General features: G+C 44.7%; 1 protein-coding gene across 1 annotated transcript; it reads right to left on the minus strand.

The window, feature by feature from the left end:
* Nucleotides 1-12433: 12433 nt before the first annotated feature.
* Nucleotides 12434-16511, minus strand: LOC128838385 (E3 ubiquitin-protein ligase TRIM39-like). Its single transcript, XM_054030528.1, has one exon. It carries the CDS (start codon nucleotides 14782-14784, stop codon nucleotides 13360-13362), a length of 1425 nt encoding a protein of 474 aa, XP_053886503.1. The 5' UTR covers nucleotides 14785-16511; the 3' UTR covers nucleotides 12434-13359.
* Between the last annotated feature and the right edge of the window lie 1461 nt (nucleotides 16512-17972).

Here is a 17972-nt window from a genome sequence, read left to right on the forward strand (position 1 = left end):
CTTCTGACTTTCTGGATTTCTTATGGTAGAGGTTGTGATGAAATCAAATATTGTAACATGCTATAACAACTGTGCTCATTGTCTACCATGTTAAATTTTTAAAGGCTATTTATTTCAATATTCCTTAAACACACTTCTACAGTTGGAGTGGAAGAGTCTATAGGGCAAATTGAAGAGACTCAGTTTCTGGATCAGTGTCTTTTGCTGTTGTGTGTTAAAAAGAGTAACTACACAAATGGGGAGATGAAGCAAAGATGAATAATCAGGTGTTTTGGTCTAAAACACATCCAAGTCTCTTTGTATGCAGGAAAAATAGGATTTCACGTCACTAAGCATAGTAAGTAAAAACTAGGCTCGCAGACATTTGATCAAATTGTTGGCTGATCAAGCATCTAAACAGAATTTCAGTGTAAAATGTCTAAATCTGATTTTTAGAGCTGTCCTAAGTATTTGTGGCTTTTTTGATGAACTTTTTCCCAAGAACTATAAACAGGAACTATTCTGCATTAAATATTTATATTTGGAGAGAGCATTTTTGTAAACTACTCTCTAAACTTGTTGTTGACTCTTTAGTTCAATACAATCTCAGTATAATGCTGGGAGTGGTGGTCATCTCAGAACACCAAAGGAAAATTACCCCATCCTGTCTTGGTTCTGGGACACAACTTTAGTGTCCAATTCTATTGTAATCACTCAGAGTAATTAATAACATACGATACTTGTAGTTGAGGGACAACGGGAAAACTGGAGACTTGCTGCTATCTAACATTATTATTTTCTCCCTAGCTGTATTTTTCAAAATACAGCTGATTTTATCTGAACATTTGAGGGATAAATGAGTCTTTGTTTTTAGAACACTCAGGTTTTGATGTAACTCCGTATAACCATTTGTACATATATCTGTCTGAAAAGCTGAGAATGTGACTGAAGTTCATGCACAATAAATGCAATTAAGGAAAAGTTTAAAGCCTTTTATTACAATGATTTAAAATGGGATATCTTAATTTAAGGATTTTGGACCAGTCTGGAAAAGCAAGAGTTGGATATTCCCTTTTAATATGTAATACCAGACAGCAGCATTTAGATGGAGAAGGCACTTTTCCTAAACTGCTGATCACAGTAAAACCCTGCAAAGAGGAAGAACAGGATCTACTAATTTATGAATACTCCAGGTGCTTATGTTCTAAAGGTAACATGAGGGCTAGTAAAAACTTCTTAAGGGTGCCTTTCTCCAGCAAGTTCCTACAAAGGTGATAGCAGCCTTATCTATCATGGATAAGTTGCTCTAAATTCCTGCTGCCCAGAAAACAGTAAGTTTGGGTTAGCTTGATACAGCTGGTTCCTACTGGAGCATCCCGCTGAAGCTAGGTTGTAGCAAAGTAGTAGGTAATGGCATCGTCACTTACTTGGCTGTCCTTAAAGCAAACTTCTCCACTGCATCAGTGGAAGAAACTAATGGGCCATGGTGCAATAGAATAATACTTGGTACTAAGCCATGTGGGAAACCTACCTAAGTGAGAGGATAGTCCAAGCAGAGCACCTGATGGCTTCACCTTCAGTGAATCCTCTAGCCCCACACCATTGGGGAAACTTTGAGATCTGAATGAAGTGCTCACAGACTAGAATCTAGCGCTTCTTCACAATCTCACTGGAACTAGGGCTCGGTCTACACTTGGAACCTATGTCGGTATAACTACATTGCTCGGGTGTGGAAGATCCACACTCCTGGGCAACATAGTTACACCAATCTAACCCCCGATATAGAGTGTTATGTCAGTGGGAGGGCTGCTACCACCTCTTGGGGACATGGAGTTCCTACGCCAACAGAAGTAGCTCTTCCATTAGTATAGGTAGCATCCTCACTAAGTGCTACAGTGGTGCAGCTTCACCACTGCAAGTGTAGACAAGCCCTTGGTTTTGCTATTGCTGCCTATTGATAGGGGACAGAATCTTATATTCAGATTTGGTTCAGCTATAGCTGCCTTCTGTGACCTCAGTTTCTTTTCAGTCCCATTCTGAGACTTAATTGCTCAATCTCCTAGAAGCTTCCTTTAGAGGATCCCAGGAAAGCAAATCATAAGAGGCCTCTGAGCCTTGTGAGGGGTGAGTCTGGTGTCTCAGACAATGGCAGAAGACAAAAAGGAACAGGATGGGCCAGGTACCACGAGATTTCCAGCCCCCAAAGGATTTCCCGAGTGGGCTGGAGGTCTTGTGAGATTTGGCAGGAGATTTGGAACCATGATAGGAGCTCTGTACTTAAGGCCACTTCCTGTTGTTGTTGTTGTTGTTTTTTTGTTTTTTGTTTTTCCTAGTAGACAGAATATGCAGATAATCACATGGATTAGAGGCAGCAGTTTGGCAATGACCAAAACCAACTCAATTATGCAGGGCATGTGGCTGGCCAATTGCAGCATTGGGACCAAGAACCTGTGGGGCAGCAGAATGGGCTAACAGACCTGGGGCAGCTGCTTGATGCAGGGGGCTGTGTTGCCTATCCCAGGTGGGAAAGCAATGGGGAAAAGTCAGGAAAGTGAGAGGAAAGTCAGCAAAAGGCTAGGAAGGGAACCACATCCTAAGCAGCCAGGGGTAGGGCAACTCATGGAGATAATGTGCAGCTGGAAAACAATGCTCTGTCCTTGTAGCAGAGTGATTCACAAACAATTGGGGCCCACTGTGAGGGTGGGGGGAGGGGGCAGGCCGTAGGTTCCAGCCTCCTCAGTGGGTGTGTTTTGGGGTTCAGCATATTCCTTCAATGTGGCCTTATGGTCTCAGGTGAGTGCTTCTGGTAGAAGTAATGGGAGGAGCTCTAGGTGACTTCAGGGTCTGGCCTGTAGGGGACCATAAGAGGAATGTGAACAGTGGGTCATAGAACACACTGGCTGTCTTCAGGTATTGGGGATGGAGGAGGGGGAACCCAAGGCCTGAGCCTTCCAGCATCTCAGCCAATAGCCTTACAGATTTCAGCCAGCAGGCTCCCTCATTCCCAACCCTACAGCCTCGGGTCCTCTGTGTGTCTGTCTGCATCTCCCTCTTCCCTCCCCCCGTTGGCTCTCTACAGCAATCTATTGGGTCATAAGAATGGTCATATTGGGTCAGACTCAGTGGTCCATCTAGCTCATTATCCTGTCTTCCAACAGCGGCCAGTGTCATATGTTTCAAAGGGCATGAACAGAACAGGGCAGTTATGGAGTGATCCAAGCCCAGCTTTTGGAGGTTTAGGGTCTACTAATATTGGTCTGAATCCAGTGTCTTATACAGCTGTTTCTGATCAGTTGGGGGCCCATCTTCTCCAGTCAATGTGTGAGAAGATAGGCAGGCAGAGTATATGAACAGCAGCTGAAGTCCACTCAGAGGGTGGCTGGGGCCACACAGCTGAAAAGAGCAACATATCCAATTAACGAGTGTTTTAGCCCCCCTTTTCAGGAATTACCCCAAGGAGGAGGATTCCATATATCTGTGGAAGGTTTTGTTCAGGGTTTCAGGATCCTGTATGAAGGGGAGAGGGTGCATGTAATGGCAAATAACTTCAGATCTGTTAAAGTAATGGAGGGCACTGCCAGGGATAAGATCTAGAAAGGGTTATTTTGAGCAGGGTTGTGGGTCCCTTTTGGCTATTGCCACAGCCTAGTCTTCATATCTTCCCCTTGGGCCTTGTCACGTAAGTGTCCAGTGAGTGTCGTCTTATTCATGATCTCTTGTACCCAATAGGAGAATTATTGACTGATGTGATTAACCCCAAGCTGTGCATTGTGCCCTATGCATCACTTGATGCAATGGTGCATGTAGTCGGCTTGTGCACCACTGTACCCTTGCTTGCAAAGACTGACAAAATTGGCATTCTGCCTCCTCCTGGTCTACCCGACAGACTCTAATCTCTTGGGGTTTTCCTTCAATGGTCAGTTTTATGTGAACAAAGCAATGCCCGTGAGCTGTGCTATTTTGTGTGCAGTCTTCAAAAAAAAATTCAGTACAGTGTTGGACAGGTCAGTTAGGAGGATTGCAGGATGCCAGCAGGCTTCCACTTGTTCCATATAGGGTCTGCAACTGTGGCTACCCAGTTGGGTTTGGGTGCATCAGATGTCCAGGTTATAGGACACTGGTAATCCAGGCCTATACATTTTTCATGTGCTTTCCTGGGGGAGAGGTGGATGCAGATTGGGGGCTATAAGTGCCACTGGTTTTAATAACGTCTACTTCTTTCCTATGTCTATTGTATATAATGCACCAGTACAGTCAGTTTACAAGGCAAGGCCCAGCTACAAGTGACAAGCTTGTAGCTGGGCCTTGCCTGGGATATGATTTTTGTCTTGGCACAGTATCTGGGGCATGTGCTGGGAGCAGCTCATGTCTCTCTTGCATGGGCTGGCATGTTGGCCATTATTGTTCTCCCCATAATGACCTGAGAACCTAATCCAGGCTCAAACTGACTCGAAAGCTCCCTGGGATGTTGGGCGGGAGGTGGCTGTATTTCCTGGCATGGGGATAGTATGGTTGGTTGTTCCTGGATAATCTTGGTAATGGGTCGCCTGAACTCATGTGTAGTGCACATGCATGCCCCCTACCCTGAGCTTCCTGGCTATGGGGTATTCTGAGGCAGATTTTCAGTATCTGTTGTTTTGGAGCGGGTCTGCAGGGCATAAACTAAATATGGATGGGGCCAAAGACAGTGATTATAGCCTAATGGTTAGAGCACTCTGCTGGGAGGTGGGAAGCCAGTGTTCAAATCCCTGCTCCATATCTGGAAGTGAGTCTCCCACATCCTTTGTGAGTGTTCCAACCTGTGGGGAAGAGGGAGGGGGCTGCACTACTTTCTCCTTTGTGGGGATAGATATGCTACCTAATCACGCCCTGCAGGCAAAATAGGGGAACATCTAGTTTGAGAATCCCACTGGGTCTTAGGCCTGAGACTAGCAACTGGGTACCTGGACTCAAGTGACTGCATGTATGCTCACAAGCAGAAACTTGGACTTGAGGCATCTACAGTGTTAGGTGGCAGTTAACAGGAGTTTAAAGATTCAGTGATGCCTAAAGCAGCAGTTAAGCACTTAAGGCTTTTGTGAAGCTAGCCCAAACTTAATTTCCATAGCCATTTGTACCCACTTTTAAAAGTCAAATTTGTTTAACATCAATAGGAATGTTAAAGCTAATGCTGAGCACCTCTGAACTCCCACCCAACAAACTGAGCTTCAAATAAAACACAGAATCCTTATAATTCCCTATTTTCATAACTTGAATCTCTTCTGCTTAAATTTGAGGGTCTGGTTTAACAGGATACAAGCAGCAATTCATACCAATGAACACTTAGTAATGCTAATTGTGTAACTGAAACTCAGTGTTCAGATTATGAAGCTTTTTACCTTCTTGCCTCTGGGTGGAATTCAGTGCTTTCAGCTTGCAGTAATTGAGCAAATGTATTTGTCTTTCTTCAATAAGGAGAAATAGAATGAGGGAACCTCTACTTTCATGCCATCTATGGCTTTGCTGCAGAAACTTGTGCTGAGGCATGTTATACAAAGTAGACGGCTTTCCCACAAAGCAAATGGCATGACTGGTAGATCATGGGTTTTGATCTGATGACCAGTTTTCTGGCTTTAATTAAAGTTCAGGGGTGTGTGTGTGTGTGTTTTCAAGTGATATAGTACCCATCCAACTTGGTTCAGCACACTGCACGGGGGGGACACAACAAACTGGCAACACATTCAGTTTTAAGAAGTTCAGAATTCAAAGTTGAAATTAGTTCTATTCACAATTAATGTGGGAGATAACTTCACAATATGCTTTTTATTTTTTCCTACTTCTAGACACTGCCACATCAGCAAATACTTCAGATTCAAGTGCAGCAACGCAGCAGGCAGAATAATGTTATACCCATGTTTAGTTAGCATGTTGTACTCACTGCTCTGGAAACTCTCAAACTCCAATTTAAAAGCACAGATTTGCTACCTTTGAAAATAAGGACACTTCAGTGCCTAAAGATGGATTTAAGAACCAACCCTGAGCCTCCCATTTTTAGAATCTCAGCTGTAACGTTTTACAGAACTGAGTAACTGCTTTTTTTTTAATTCATAAATGCTATGGTGGAGTAACTGTCCACTAATTTTCATTTAGGCTTACATTTCCATCTGCCCTACACTTCTTTTCCTCCCACCACTACCACCTATTCCTTTGTTTCCATCTCCCCCAACTACTATTGTTTCCCCAGTCTCCTGTCTGTCTCCAGGATGTGAAAAAATATTTGCACAGCCTAGTAAAAGATTAACTTTACTGCTCTGAGGGAAATTGTTGTTGAATTAGTAGGACTGATGCGTCTCTTTCCACTTCAGGGGGAGAAAGCTAGGCCTTCCTTGTGGCTGCATACACAAAGTGAGGGCAGTATCTGCAGTTTCCCCCAGGAGTCTGAAATATTGTAACTAGAAAACATGGTTACATGATCATACAAAACCCTACCTTCTGATCTGCAATTGTTAGTCTTCCCCTTCTTGCTTCCCTATTCTTCAACCTTCAATAAACATAACTTTCCCAAATCTTCACCACATTCGTTTGTATTTTCATCTTTTCCCTTAATTTTTGTATCATCTAGAGTGGAAGCCTCCTGCATAAGGATTGGTTCAGGTAGGTTTGTACAGCATTGAGCAGAATGGGGTTTCAATTCTCATTCACCCTTTTGGACACTACCATGTTTTCCACTGAACAAAGAAAAATAGGAAAATACAGCATCTTTGGAGATGCAATGTCTGCACATAACTCATAACTTTTCTGGCCTCTAATTTTCAGAGATGCTATGTACATTATTTGAGCATAATTAATGGGCTTTATATTTTGGCTTTTGGCAAACTTAAGTTTGAGTTATGTAAAAAACCTAATGTTAATATGACATGACATGACAATGTAAGAGCAACAACAATTACTAAACATTTTTAAATTTTATATCTATTTTTAATCCACATAGCACACATTAGATTAAAAGCTGGCTGAGAGGCCTCAAAATGTAACTTTCAACAAGGAACCATCACTGAATGGGTGTATTTCTAGGGGGGTTTGTTGGCCTTAGCTCTTTAACATTGGAAGAAAACACATCACAAAGTTTGCAGATGACACACAAATTGGGGGCGTGGCAAATAATGAAGAGGACAGGTCACTGAGTCAGTGACATTTTAATATGGCTAAATGTATATGTCTAGGAATCAAGCATGTAAGCCATACTTACACCCTGGGGTCCTCTATCCTGGGAAACCGTGACTCTGAAAAAAGATTGAGGAGTTGTGGTGGATAATCAGCTGAACATAAGCTCCCAGGGTTGATGCTTGGATGCATAAAAAGGGGAAGTGCAAGTAGAGTGATTATTTTACTTGCGTATTTTGTCGTGGTGTGACCACTGCTGGAATACTGTGTCCATAATTCAAGAAAAATGTTGAAAATTGGAGAGGGTTCAGAGAAAAGCTGAGACTAATTCAAGGATTAGTAAACATGCCTTACACTGATAGACTCAAGCAGCTCAATCTAGTTAGTTTAACAAAAAGGTTAAGGGGTGGCTTGATTGCCATCTAAGTACTACCTGGGGAATAAATATTGAACAATAGGCTCTTCAATCTAGCAGAAAAATTAAAAAAAAAAAAAAAATCCCACGATTCAGTGTCTAGAAGTTGAAGCTAGATATTCAGACTGGAAATAAGGTGTACATTTTTAACAGGGAGAGTAATTAGCTGTGGGAACAATTTACTAAGGGTCTTGGTGCATTCGGTATTACTGACATTTTTAAAACAGGAGTGGATGCTTTTTAAAAATATATGCTCTAAGAATTATTTTAGGGAAGTTCTATGGCCTGTATTATATGGAAGGTCAGACTAGATGATCACAATGGTACCTTCTGGCCTTGGAATCTATGAATTTATAACACTGTTTACTTAATCTGTAAATCTGTTTATACTAACCTTTAACTATAAATGCTTGTCATATCAGCTTGATGTTTGTTTCCAGAATGAAGACTGCTCTGCATATATATTTATGCTAATATGCAGCACATTCGTAGAAGTGATTTAGTATTAGGTTATATGGGTACTCTAAGTCAATGGGGACAAAGCTAAGGCTAGCATCGCTGTTGCAATTTACACCAGCACTCAATGTCTTGCATCTGAAGAAGTGAGGTTCTTACCCACGAAAGCTTATGCTCCCAATACTTCTGTTAGTCTCAAAGGTGCCACAGGACCCTCTGCTGCTTTTGTATTACTATTCATTTCTGATTTTTGTGGCAGGCATTGTGCTGCTTTTTCTTAAGATTCGTACTTCTCTTACTTTTCATGGAGAAGTCTATTTCTTTAAGATAAGATACGTTTAAAACTGCAGGAAGAGGGAAGCAATCTGTGTGCCACCCTAACTTAAAGGGTACATGTGACAGTAACAAAGAAGAAAAATGCTCTGCAGAACAGAGCTGTCCAACTCAAGACATGAAATGTTCACCTAAAGCTAATCTACCTGGAGTGTCAGATGAGTCAGTTCTTAGTTTTTTTCAGATCCCTTTCCTACTTGAAACAATTGCCATCTTTGGTGACCAACAGAGATGTTAATTCAAAATCACCTACCACCCTATTCCTATCCAAGTGCTGATCTGCCAGGGAAAAGGTTAGTCAGACCCTACCTTTGTGAAAAAGGCCCTGATCCTAGTCAGCATCAACTCTTAATGAGGTCAAGGGTTGGGGGAGAACAATGTAAAATTCTCTTCCAATGCTCCAACTAGAAAGTTAAATCCCTAATTGGATGAAGACCATCCAAGCAGAGACAGAGTACTTCAGCGGGAAGAAAGGCTCTAAAAATCAGACCTTAGTTGTGGCAGTGGGTTACTTTGGCACATTTAGACTTTTACTACACTACCCAATCAAGGAAACACTAATACATTTTTGAAAATCTTTGGAAAACCTCCTCAACAACCCATAGCTGCCTTTTTGCCACCTGGTGAGGTGGTAATAACAGTCAATCTCTCCCCCTCCTGATGATTTCAGAGCTCATCAAAACTTATTGAGGAGACTGGCTGCTGCTCTGGATATCCAACCAGAAAAGGTGTAGGAAGAGTCTCTGACACATGGACATTTTAGCCTCTGCAGAACCCTCTTGGGTAGCTCTCCCTATTAGGAACTGACAAGGCTTTATGGCTGACCTCATCTTCCATGCCTCCCTCTGCTAGAAGGATGGAGAAAAGAGATGTTTCTTCACAGGGATTTGAGCACTTCTCTAACCACCCTTCTCCATGCTCCCTGCTAGTCACTGCTGCTAATGAAAAAGAGAGACAGGGACACCAGGCTTCTACTTCCAAAAGGAAAGAAGCTAAAAAGCTAGATCTGGTCAGCAGGTAACTTTATTCCACAGGTTTACAATTTAGGATTGGGATTTGCAAACCAAGAGGCTGTGCTGGGTTGATAGGATAATATCCTGAAGTTCAAAGACAAGCTTCTTGATAAGGCAAAATACAAATTCACTGCTATGGTGTAAGAGGGCAAATTAGTAGCCAGAACAGCACTTCAAATAAGCCTGGATAAAGCGGACTCTGTGGCTTGAGCTATGGCTTCTGTCATTGCGATGCAGTGTTCATCTTGGCTGCAGTCATCAAGTCTTCCCCCGATGTGCAAGAAACAATTCAAGACCTCCCATTTGAAAGCCCCTTGCTGTTTTCCAAGAAGGCTTTATAGTCTCTAAGGATTCATAGGTGACCCCCTAAGGCTCTGGAGATTTATACACTGTCGACAAAAAGAAAACTATAGCAATCCCAACAGTTTCAGCCCCTCTTGTCACATACCCAAAAAGAAGAGCAGAAGTTACAAGAGGCATCTCCCTTCTTCCCCCTCTTCTGCAGCTGCCAGTTCTCCTAGTCAAACTGGGTCCTCAATCATTTTGACCTGTTGGTTGAGAGCAGTCTCCCACTTATCAATAAGTACCATCTTTCCCCACCCCACTTTTTCCAACCACCTTTCCCACTTCTTAAGTGCTTGGAGCTGTTGTGCCAAGAGGCAATTCTCCTCTAGATTTTCTGCCTCCAGTTCCATCAACCTGAAAGCTGCTTACGTTATGGGAATTCAAAACACTCTGGCAGACTGTTTTGAGCACAGAGGTGAAACATAACTGTTGATAGTGGGGGGACAGGGAGGACTGGTATTTTTGAATCAAGTCCCCACCACAAAAAAAAAAGGGAAGAAAGAGAAAAGGTATAAACCATAGCAGAAATCTGGGGGCTGCCCATCCCACATGTCACCTCTGCTTGATTGGGTCATGTGCAGGTCACCACTATGAGTGGTCTCTTGACCCAGATGTATCCAGGGCCATTTTCCACCAGTGAGGAATTCCCTAAGTGGACCTATTTCTAACAAGAACAAACAAAGTCTTGTTTTGTTTTTGTTTTTGTTCCTGAGCAGGTTACAGCCCAGGTTCACTGATTGATACTTTCCTCATACCCTGGTCAAAAGGCCTGCTGCATGCCTTCCCTCCACTTCTTCTCCTGTCCAAAGTCAAAGTCAAGCAAGGGTCTGCTCACCTTATTCTAATAGCTCCAGCGTGGCCCTATCAACCTTGGTTTTCGTCTCTACTAGCTCTGTTGCTCAGATCTCTGCTGTTGCTCCCAAGAGATGTGGATGTGATCTCCCAGGACTACTGCCACCTCCTTCACCCCAACCTTCAGTCAGACCCTACACCTGACAGCGTGGATGCTTCATCGCTAATCTCCCAATACATTTGCTCTAAGGGATGCAGGAAGTGCTGCTAAATTGTAGAAAACCTTCAACAAAGTTTACTTAACTTGCTAAATGGAGGAGATTCTCTGTCTCATACAAAAAAAGTACTGCCCTTCAGCTCAGGCTCTGATTTGCCATATCTTGAACTATCTTTTGTTTCTAAAACAGCAAAGATTAGCTCTTTGTTCCATCAGTGTCCATCTGGCAGCTCTCTCAGCTTTCTACCCTCCTGTGGATAACTATCAATTTTTTCAAAACCTATATCCATCAGATTTCTAAAAGGTTTTCTCAGATTATACTCACATGTTTATAGCCTGGTTCCACAGAGGAGTTTAAATTTAGGTTCTAGCAAAGCTGGTAGGTCCCTTTTGTGCCTCTAGTGACTTGTTTGCCCCCTGTCTATGAAGGTGGCTTTCTTGGTTGCTATAACCTCAGCCAGAAGAGCAAGGGAGCTGGAAGCTTTAGTATCAGAGCCTCCCTATACAATTTTCTTCAGGGACAAGATTTTCCTTTGACACTACATTCCTGTCTGAAGTGGCTTCTGATTTTTCATGTTAATCAAGCAATTTCTTTACAGACTCTTTCCAAAGCCACATTCAAGTATAAGGAATGAAAAACTTCATACTCTAGCTGTTTAGAAGAGCTTTGGCTTTCTACCCGGATCAGACTAAACCATTCAGGTCTTCATTGTGGTTTCAGACAGAGTAGGGGCCACCCTAAACCGCCCAGAGGTTCTCTTCCTGGATTTCCACCTGTATTCGTTTATGCTACTGATTGACTGATGTGGCTCACTCAACTAGGTTGCAGGCAGCTTCCGCATCCTTTCTGTACCCATATTGGACATTTGTAGGTTGGCAATCTGGTCATCAGTCCATATGTTTGCCTCCTCTTATGCCATCTCTTATCAACCTAGCCACAATAAAAGATGTTGAGGCTGACCTCCAATTCAAACTGCTTGTGAGTCACCTACAGGCGAATGCATATGTAAAATTATTTGAAGAAAAAAATTATCTACCTTTCCTTATGTGTTCTCTGAGATGTGTTGCACATGTCCATTCCAGTCTTTCTGGTAGGAAAGTACTGAGGAAAGCAGCATGGCCCTTTATACCTGGGTGCAAGGGTGTGAGGCATCAGAGGGCACTTACACATCCCCAGTGGTTACTGCCAAGGGAAAAAATTTCTGATGACTGTACATGAGGAGCACACATACCCAGAGTGAAATGGACATGTGCAACACCTCAAAGAACACCAGTTAAGGAAACATAGGTAACCTGTTTTTACAAAAGCTTAGCATGACTTTGTGTCCCCCTCACTTCTGTGCATAGTTAAATTGTGACCTTAGTGCTGCTTTGATTTAGGGTTTTTTCCATTTAGTTTCCTTGGTTGGGGGTGTGGAATCCATAAATAATGTCATAGCATTCCTGCAGCTCCAAATCAGACTTTAGAGATCCACAACTTATCAAAAGTAATGGAATAAGGAGAGATGAATCCTGGAAGAAGAGTATCCACAGAGCAGTTTATACCAAAGTTACTACTCAGTAATTATTCCAGAATGGGCATTTTGATAAACTTCCAAATGTTGACAAGCCCTAGTAGACTACTTGCATTCTCTTGCTTTTTTTCTTTTTCAGTTTACCCTAAGCACAGAACTTCCTGTAAGATTTTTTTTTGTTTGAGGAGGGAAGAGGAATGGTTGATGCTGTGAATGTCAGTCTGAGTGTGGTGAAACAGTTTTATTAACATTTCACTTGGAGGAACAAATTCTGCCTTCAGTTACATATGTATACAAACCACCTAAAGATAACTGAACTGGATCTGTAATAGGATTATAATTTAATCTGCAGAATCTTTATTTGATTATGCCTAAACAAGAGAGAACCCAGATTGATTGTCAGTGCCCAGAGATTGAGTTTGCAGGACTGACAATTTAAAAAAACCCATTTTATTAACTTCTAAACTGAGCAAATTTGGTCTAGAATTAGTAAAAGACATGAAAACCCATTATACCATTTTACAATCACCCAAAACTAATACCATGTTTTAGGGTAGAAAACAGTCATTTTATCCCCAAACTCTCATAAATTAAAAAACAAGCTGACAGATTTGAAAACAAGAACTTATACTGGAAGCCTAAATACAACTTTAACTGCAGTTTGCACTCCCAGCAAAAAAGTTAACATATACCATTCCACTAACAAAAAAGCCATAATAGCATAAGCGTGTGTAACTTTCTATACATCAGTGTTGTTTATAAAACTTTCAAACAATGTCATCTTGTATCAATTTACTCCTTGATAACCTAGGCTCTCCCTTCCACTCTGGAGAAGAATGGGATATCTACCAGCAGCTAACAAACCAATTCTTCCATTAGTTAAAAGAAAATATGCCTTCAGTTTGTAGAAAGAAATTACTGTGAGAAGGTCCACAACTGTTCTAATGGTTTTGAACTTTTTTTTTTAAGTTCAATGTGTGGGTACTAGGTGGAGTTGGTGGCCTAGGATGTACAGGAACTCAGCCTGGATGATCTGATGGTCCCTTCTGGCCTTAAACCACCAGGTCTTCAGTCCATTACTAGAAGTGAAGATGACCACTTTAAAATAAAATAAGTTTAGAAAACCAGGATTTTTTTAATGTCTTGATTTCATTATTCCCAATCTGTAACTGGTCGGATTATCAGAGGAGTTGTATGGACTCCGGGATAGAAAAAAGGGCGGAGTTTCTCTGTAAAAGTTTCAGTGAAAGTGTAGATGTGAGAATGGTCATTCAGATTGTAAAATGAAATCTCTCCCAGTTCATAATCCAGGAAAATCCCAATCCGTTTAGGCTTCACTCTCAACAATAGGGGTGTGGGACTGGAAGTAAGAGCTGTGTAAACATCTTTATTCCACAGCCTGAGTCTCCAATATCCATCCTCAGGTGAGGGTGTAATCTTCCCTTTCCTAGTCACAGAGTCCCTACAAACTCCTAAAGTCCACTGAGTCTTATCTCCCACCTCCACCTCCCAGTAATGTCTGCCTGAGACAAATCCCTCTGAGCCCAGAACAAATGGGTAATAAGTAAATCTCTCAGGATTGTCAGGCAGATCCTGCTTGGCCTCTCCAAACCTCACACTTTTGCGGTCTTCGGACAGTATAAGATTAGGATGAGCTGTTTTTGGATCCAGAGTCACATCTGCTTTGAATTTCTTTATCATTTTCTTCAGGGCAAAGTGCTGCAAGGGAAAACTGCAACTGTCCTTCTTCAGTTCAATGGAGATGGCCTTGGGGATCCTTATGTTTTCACACCTGTTCAGAGTGCTCCTGATGCCCTTCAGTAGGTCAATGGCTGGTTGCTGGCACCTCTCCTCAATCTCTGTGATGAGCTTACTGAGGCTGGTGCTGTGGTCAGCAAGCTTGGCAGCGTTCTCGCTCAGCCTCTGCAGAATCTCCTTCTCCTCATCCTCTAGCCGCCGAAGCACGGCCTGCTGCTCCTCCTGCAGGAATTGGTGCAGCCTCTCAAACTCGGATGCAATTTTCTGCCGCCGGCTCTCAATTTTCTCCCTCAGCTCAGCCGGCTTCTTCTGCTCGCTGGAGAGGAATTTACGAGCATCTTCTACCTGCCTCTTCAGGGGACCCAGGTAGGCACGCAGCTTCTTCTTATGGGCCAGGGCGGCCCTGTCAAGGGAACCCACGGCATGGTCACGGTGGTGGCAGGAGATACGGCAGGCTAGGCACACGGCCTCCTGGTCCTTCTCGCAGAAGAGACTGAGGACCTGCTGGTGCTTGTGGCAGAGAGCCCTGGCGGCATCAGGGCGGGGGCGCCGGTGGCGCTGGCTGCGCTTGGCACGGAGCTGCCTGGCAATCTCAGCCACATTGCCCAGCTGGCGGTTGGTACGGAAGCAGCGGAGGTGGAAGCGCCGGCGGCAGACAGGGCACGGGAAGTGGCCTTCCAGCTCCTCCCAGCAGCGGGCAATGCAGCCCCGGCAGAAGTTGTGGCCACAGTCAATGGTGACGGGGTCACTCAGGTAGTCCAGGCAGATGGAGCAGCTGGCTTCCACCTGCAGGCTCTCCAGGGCCTGGGCCGTCGCCATGCTCAGCCCCGCCCAGCGCCCGCGCGCTCACCAACGGCCCCCAGACCAACAGTTCCTGAGACAGGCCCTGCCACGTGACGCTGCCAGCGGGGGCCCAGTCGCGGAGTCTCCAGGGTTTCGCTCGTGCCGGCGCTCACGTCTCCTCGGGCCCAACATCTATCCCTTCCTTCCGGGGAGACGCTGCGGCCCGCAGCCAATAAGGAGAGGACTTTCCACCCCTGCATCCACGTCGGCCTCGGGCCCTGTATCCAATCAAAATGGAGAGCGGCCGGGGTTAAGGGTCTTTCTTCCCGCCCCTCGCTTTCTCTTCAGCCAATCAGAATTACCCTCTTCCCTCCTCCATGGCCTCCCGACGCCGCGGAAGTTGTGAAAGGCGGAGCCGAGCTTAGTTGAGCCTTCGCGGCAGCGCCAAATAACGTCCTCTCCGCTCGGTACTGGGACGGAGCCGCCCGCCATGAGAACTCCCCAGCCGTGCGCCTTTCCACGGGGAGGAGATTACAACGGTGACACATCCGTGCGCCGGAGACTACAGGTCCCGGCATGCAACGGGCACAAGTCCCGGCCGGGCCCATGACAGAGCATTGCCTGCCGGGAGCTGTGGTCTCCGTGCCGCGGGGAGCTGTGGTCTCAGCGGGGCTGCCGGAGTAACGTTACGTTCTGCTGCCCGCCGCACGTCGCTGCTTAGCTTTGGCTGTTACTGAGCTGGTTTGGGCCGCCAATGGAGCCTGCGCAGTAACTTCGGCTGAATGGGGTGCCTTGCCGCTGCTGTACGCGGGGTCGGGGGAGAAGGGCAAGCAGTCGGGACTGTGAACGAGGCACTGCGGACGGTAGAGGGGATAAGTTACCCCAGCTGGCGAGGCGAGCTAGCTGCAGTGGTTGCAAACATAAGATGATGAGGACCAGAGGCGTCTTTTCACCCTAGCAGGATGGTACAGCTCAGCACCCCTTTCCCCAGGCTGTGTGCATCCCTGTGCCTAGACAAGGCAGCTCTTCCCTGTCGGAGGTGATGTTGGAGCTGTTCAAGAAGACCAGTGAAATAGTTACATGCATTCTCCCTCCCCGTCCGAGCAGTTTCACATTTATACATGGTGGTAGTATTTACAAGAATCCTTTATCTGTTCCTATGATTGCATAAAGCCTCACAGCAATTCCCAAATGCGTTTGAGCTGCTGTTCTGATGGCCTGAATTGGATTGCCTTTTTCTTATGATGCACTGTAAATGTGGTTTTGCTCCTTTAACTTGTTTATTTTGTAAAATGCATTTCTTACTTTTAGCATGTCTTCATCATTTACATTTGTTACTACTGGATGGATATAATTGTGCATAGGTTTAGTAAGAATCATTGAAGTTACTGGAAGCTTCAGCAATCACATCTCACAGTAGTTCTGGTACAACACTTCCTGTTTATATTACTATATTAATTTTTAATTCTAAATGCTAGGGGGTTTTCCTCATGTCTGATGGGTTGTCCCCTCTTCTAGGGTGCCACCTGATGTACTGGGCTTCCACTGAGCCTGCCCGTTCCACCAGCCTGGGCTCCCTCACCGTGTCCTGCTGCTTACACACAGGTAGGGACACTCCCAGCTGTAGCATCATACAGAGTCTGTGTGGGAAGACAGCTCAGGGATTGCCCTGCACTCAAGTGCCCACACCCTCTGGAGTGTAAACCCCAAATTATATTGTCTTGCGCTGTACAGAGAGCTATACAGCATAAGCTCACGAAATTCGCTCCCTCCCTCCATTTGGAGGAAGATATGGACATTTCCCCCCCCCCACTTATGAATTACACAAACTAGTTATAGAATAAACAAAGTTTATTAACTACAAAAGGTAGATTTTAAGTTATTATAAGGGATAGCAAACAGAACAAAGCAGATTACTGCGCCAATAAAACAAAACACACAAACTAAGCTTATTACACTAAATTAAGTGCTTAATAGTAGCAAATTCTCACCCTACGTGTTGTTTTATACAGGTTGCAGAGTTTCTCAAAGGTAAACTGCACTGCTTGCAGCTTAAATCTCCAAGTCTTCCTTTCACAGGCTAGACCTTTTTGGCCTGGGCTCAGCCCCTGCCTCCCGCTTAGTTCCTCTGTTTCTTCAGGTGTTTTCAGCAGTCTTCCTTCTTGGAGAGGGGGGCAGTGGAGAAGAACCAAGATTAACTCAGTCCCCAGCCTTAAATAGGATTTGCGGAAATCCTTTGTTTCCCAGTTTGACCCCCACCCTCTCTTAATGTAAAAACTAGAAGTCCAAGATGGTGTTCAGTACCAGATGACATGATCATCTGACCCTGCACTGTTAAAAGCAGCATCCCTGGAAACTTCTCAGGAAGGAGGGAGATTAGCATCTTCAGAGTCCTATTGTCCTTCCTAATGGCCCATCCAGGCTGATTGCATACTGTCTGGAAGGCATTCCCCAAGTGTAAACAGTTGTAAATTTCAGAGTAGCAGCTGTGTTAGTCTGTATCTGCAAAAAGAACAGGAGTACTTGTGGCACCTTAGAGACTAACAAATTTATTAGTTGTAAATTGTTACATAGTCATTTCTGTATCTGAAGTTAGGTATTGATACCTGCATACAAATAGGATAATCCTATTCAGTAAATCATAACCTTTCCAATTATACCTTACATAACCCATCTTGCATAAAACATATCTTAGTTATGCCATATTCATATCATAAGCATATGTCTATGAAGAATATGGGGCATGGCGGGGTCTCAAACTCAAATGACCACAAGTGCCGCATGAGGACTAGTGCATTGGCCTAAGGGCCACATCATTGACACCCACCTCTTCCTGCCCCTGGCCCCACCCCCATTCCACCCCTTCCATGAGGCCCCAACCCTGCCCTGCCTCTTCCCTGCCCCCATTTCAACCCCTTCCCCAAAGTCCTCACCCCAATTCTGCTCCCTCCCTGCCCCCAGGGGTGTGGGGTGTGGTGGGGGCTCGGGGCAGGGAGTTGAGGTACAGGAAGTGTGCAGGGTACAGCAGGGAGCTCAGGGCAGGGAGTTGAGATGTGGGGTGCAGGAGGGGTGTGGCAGGGGGCTCAGTGCACAGAGTGCAGGAGGGTTGCAGGGTGTGGCAGGAGGCTCAGGGCAGGGAGTTGGGGTGTGGAGTGCAGGAGGGGTGATGGGTGTGTCAGGGGGCTCAGGGCAGGGAGTGCAGGGTACGGCAGGGGGCTCAGGGC

The sequence above is a fragment of the Malaclemys terrapin genome, chromosome 5, assembly GCF_027887155.1.
Source record: "Malaclemys terrapin pileata isolate rMalTer1 chromosome 5, rMalTer1.hap1, whole genome shotgun sequence".
NCBI lineage: Eukaryota > Metazoa > Chordata > Testudines > Emydidae > Malaclemys > Malaclemys terrapin.

Bases quoted from the DNA above. Each gene is read 5' to 3' on its own strand.
- LOC128838385 (XM_054030528.1), bottom strand. From the start codon at position 14,784: ATGGCGACGGCCCAGGCCCTGGAGAGCCTGCAGGTGGAAGCCAGCTGC.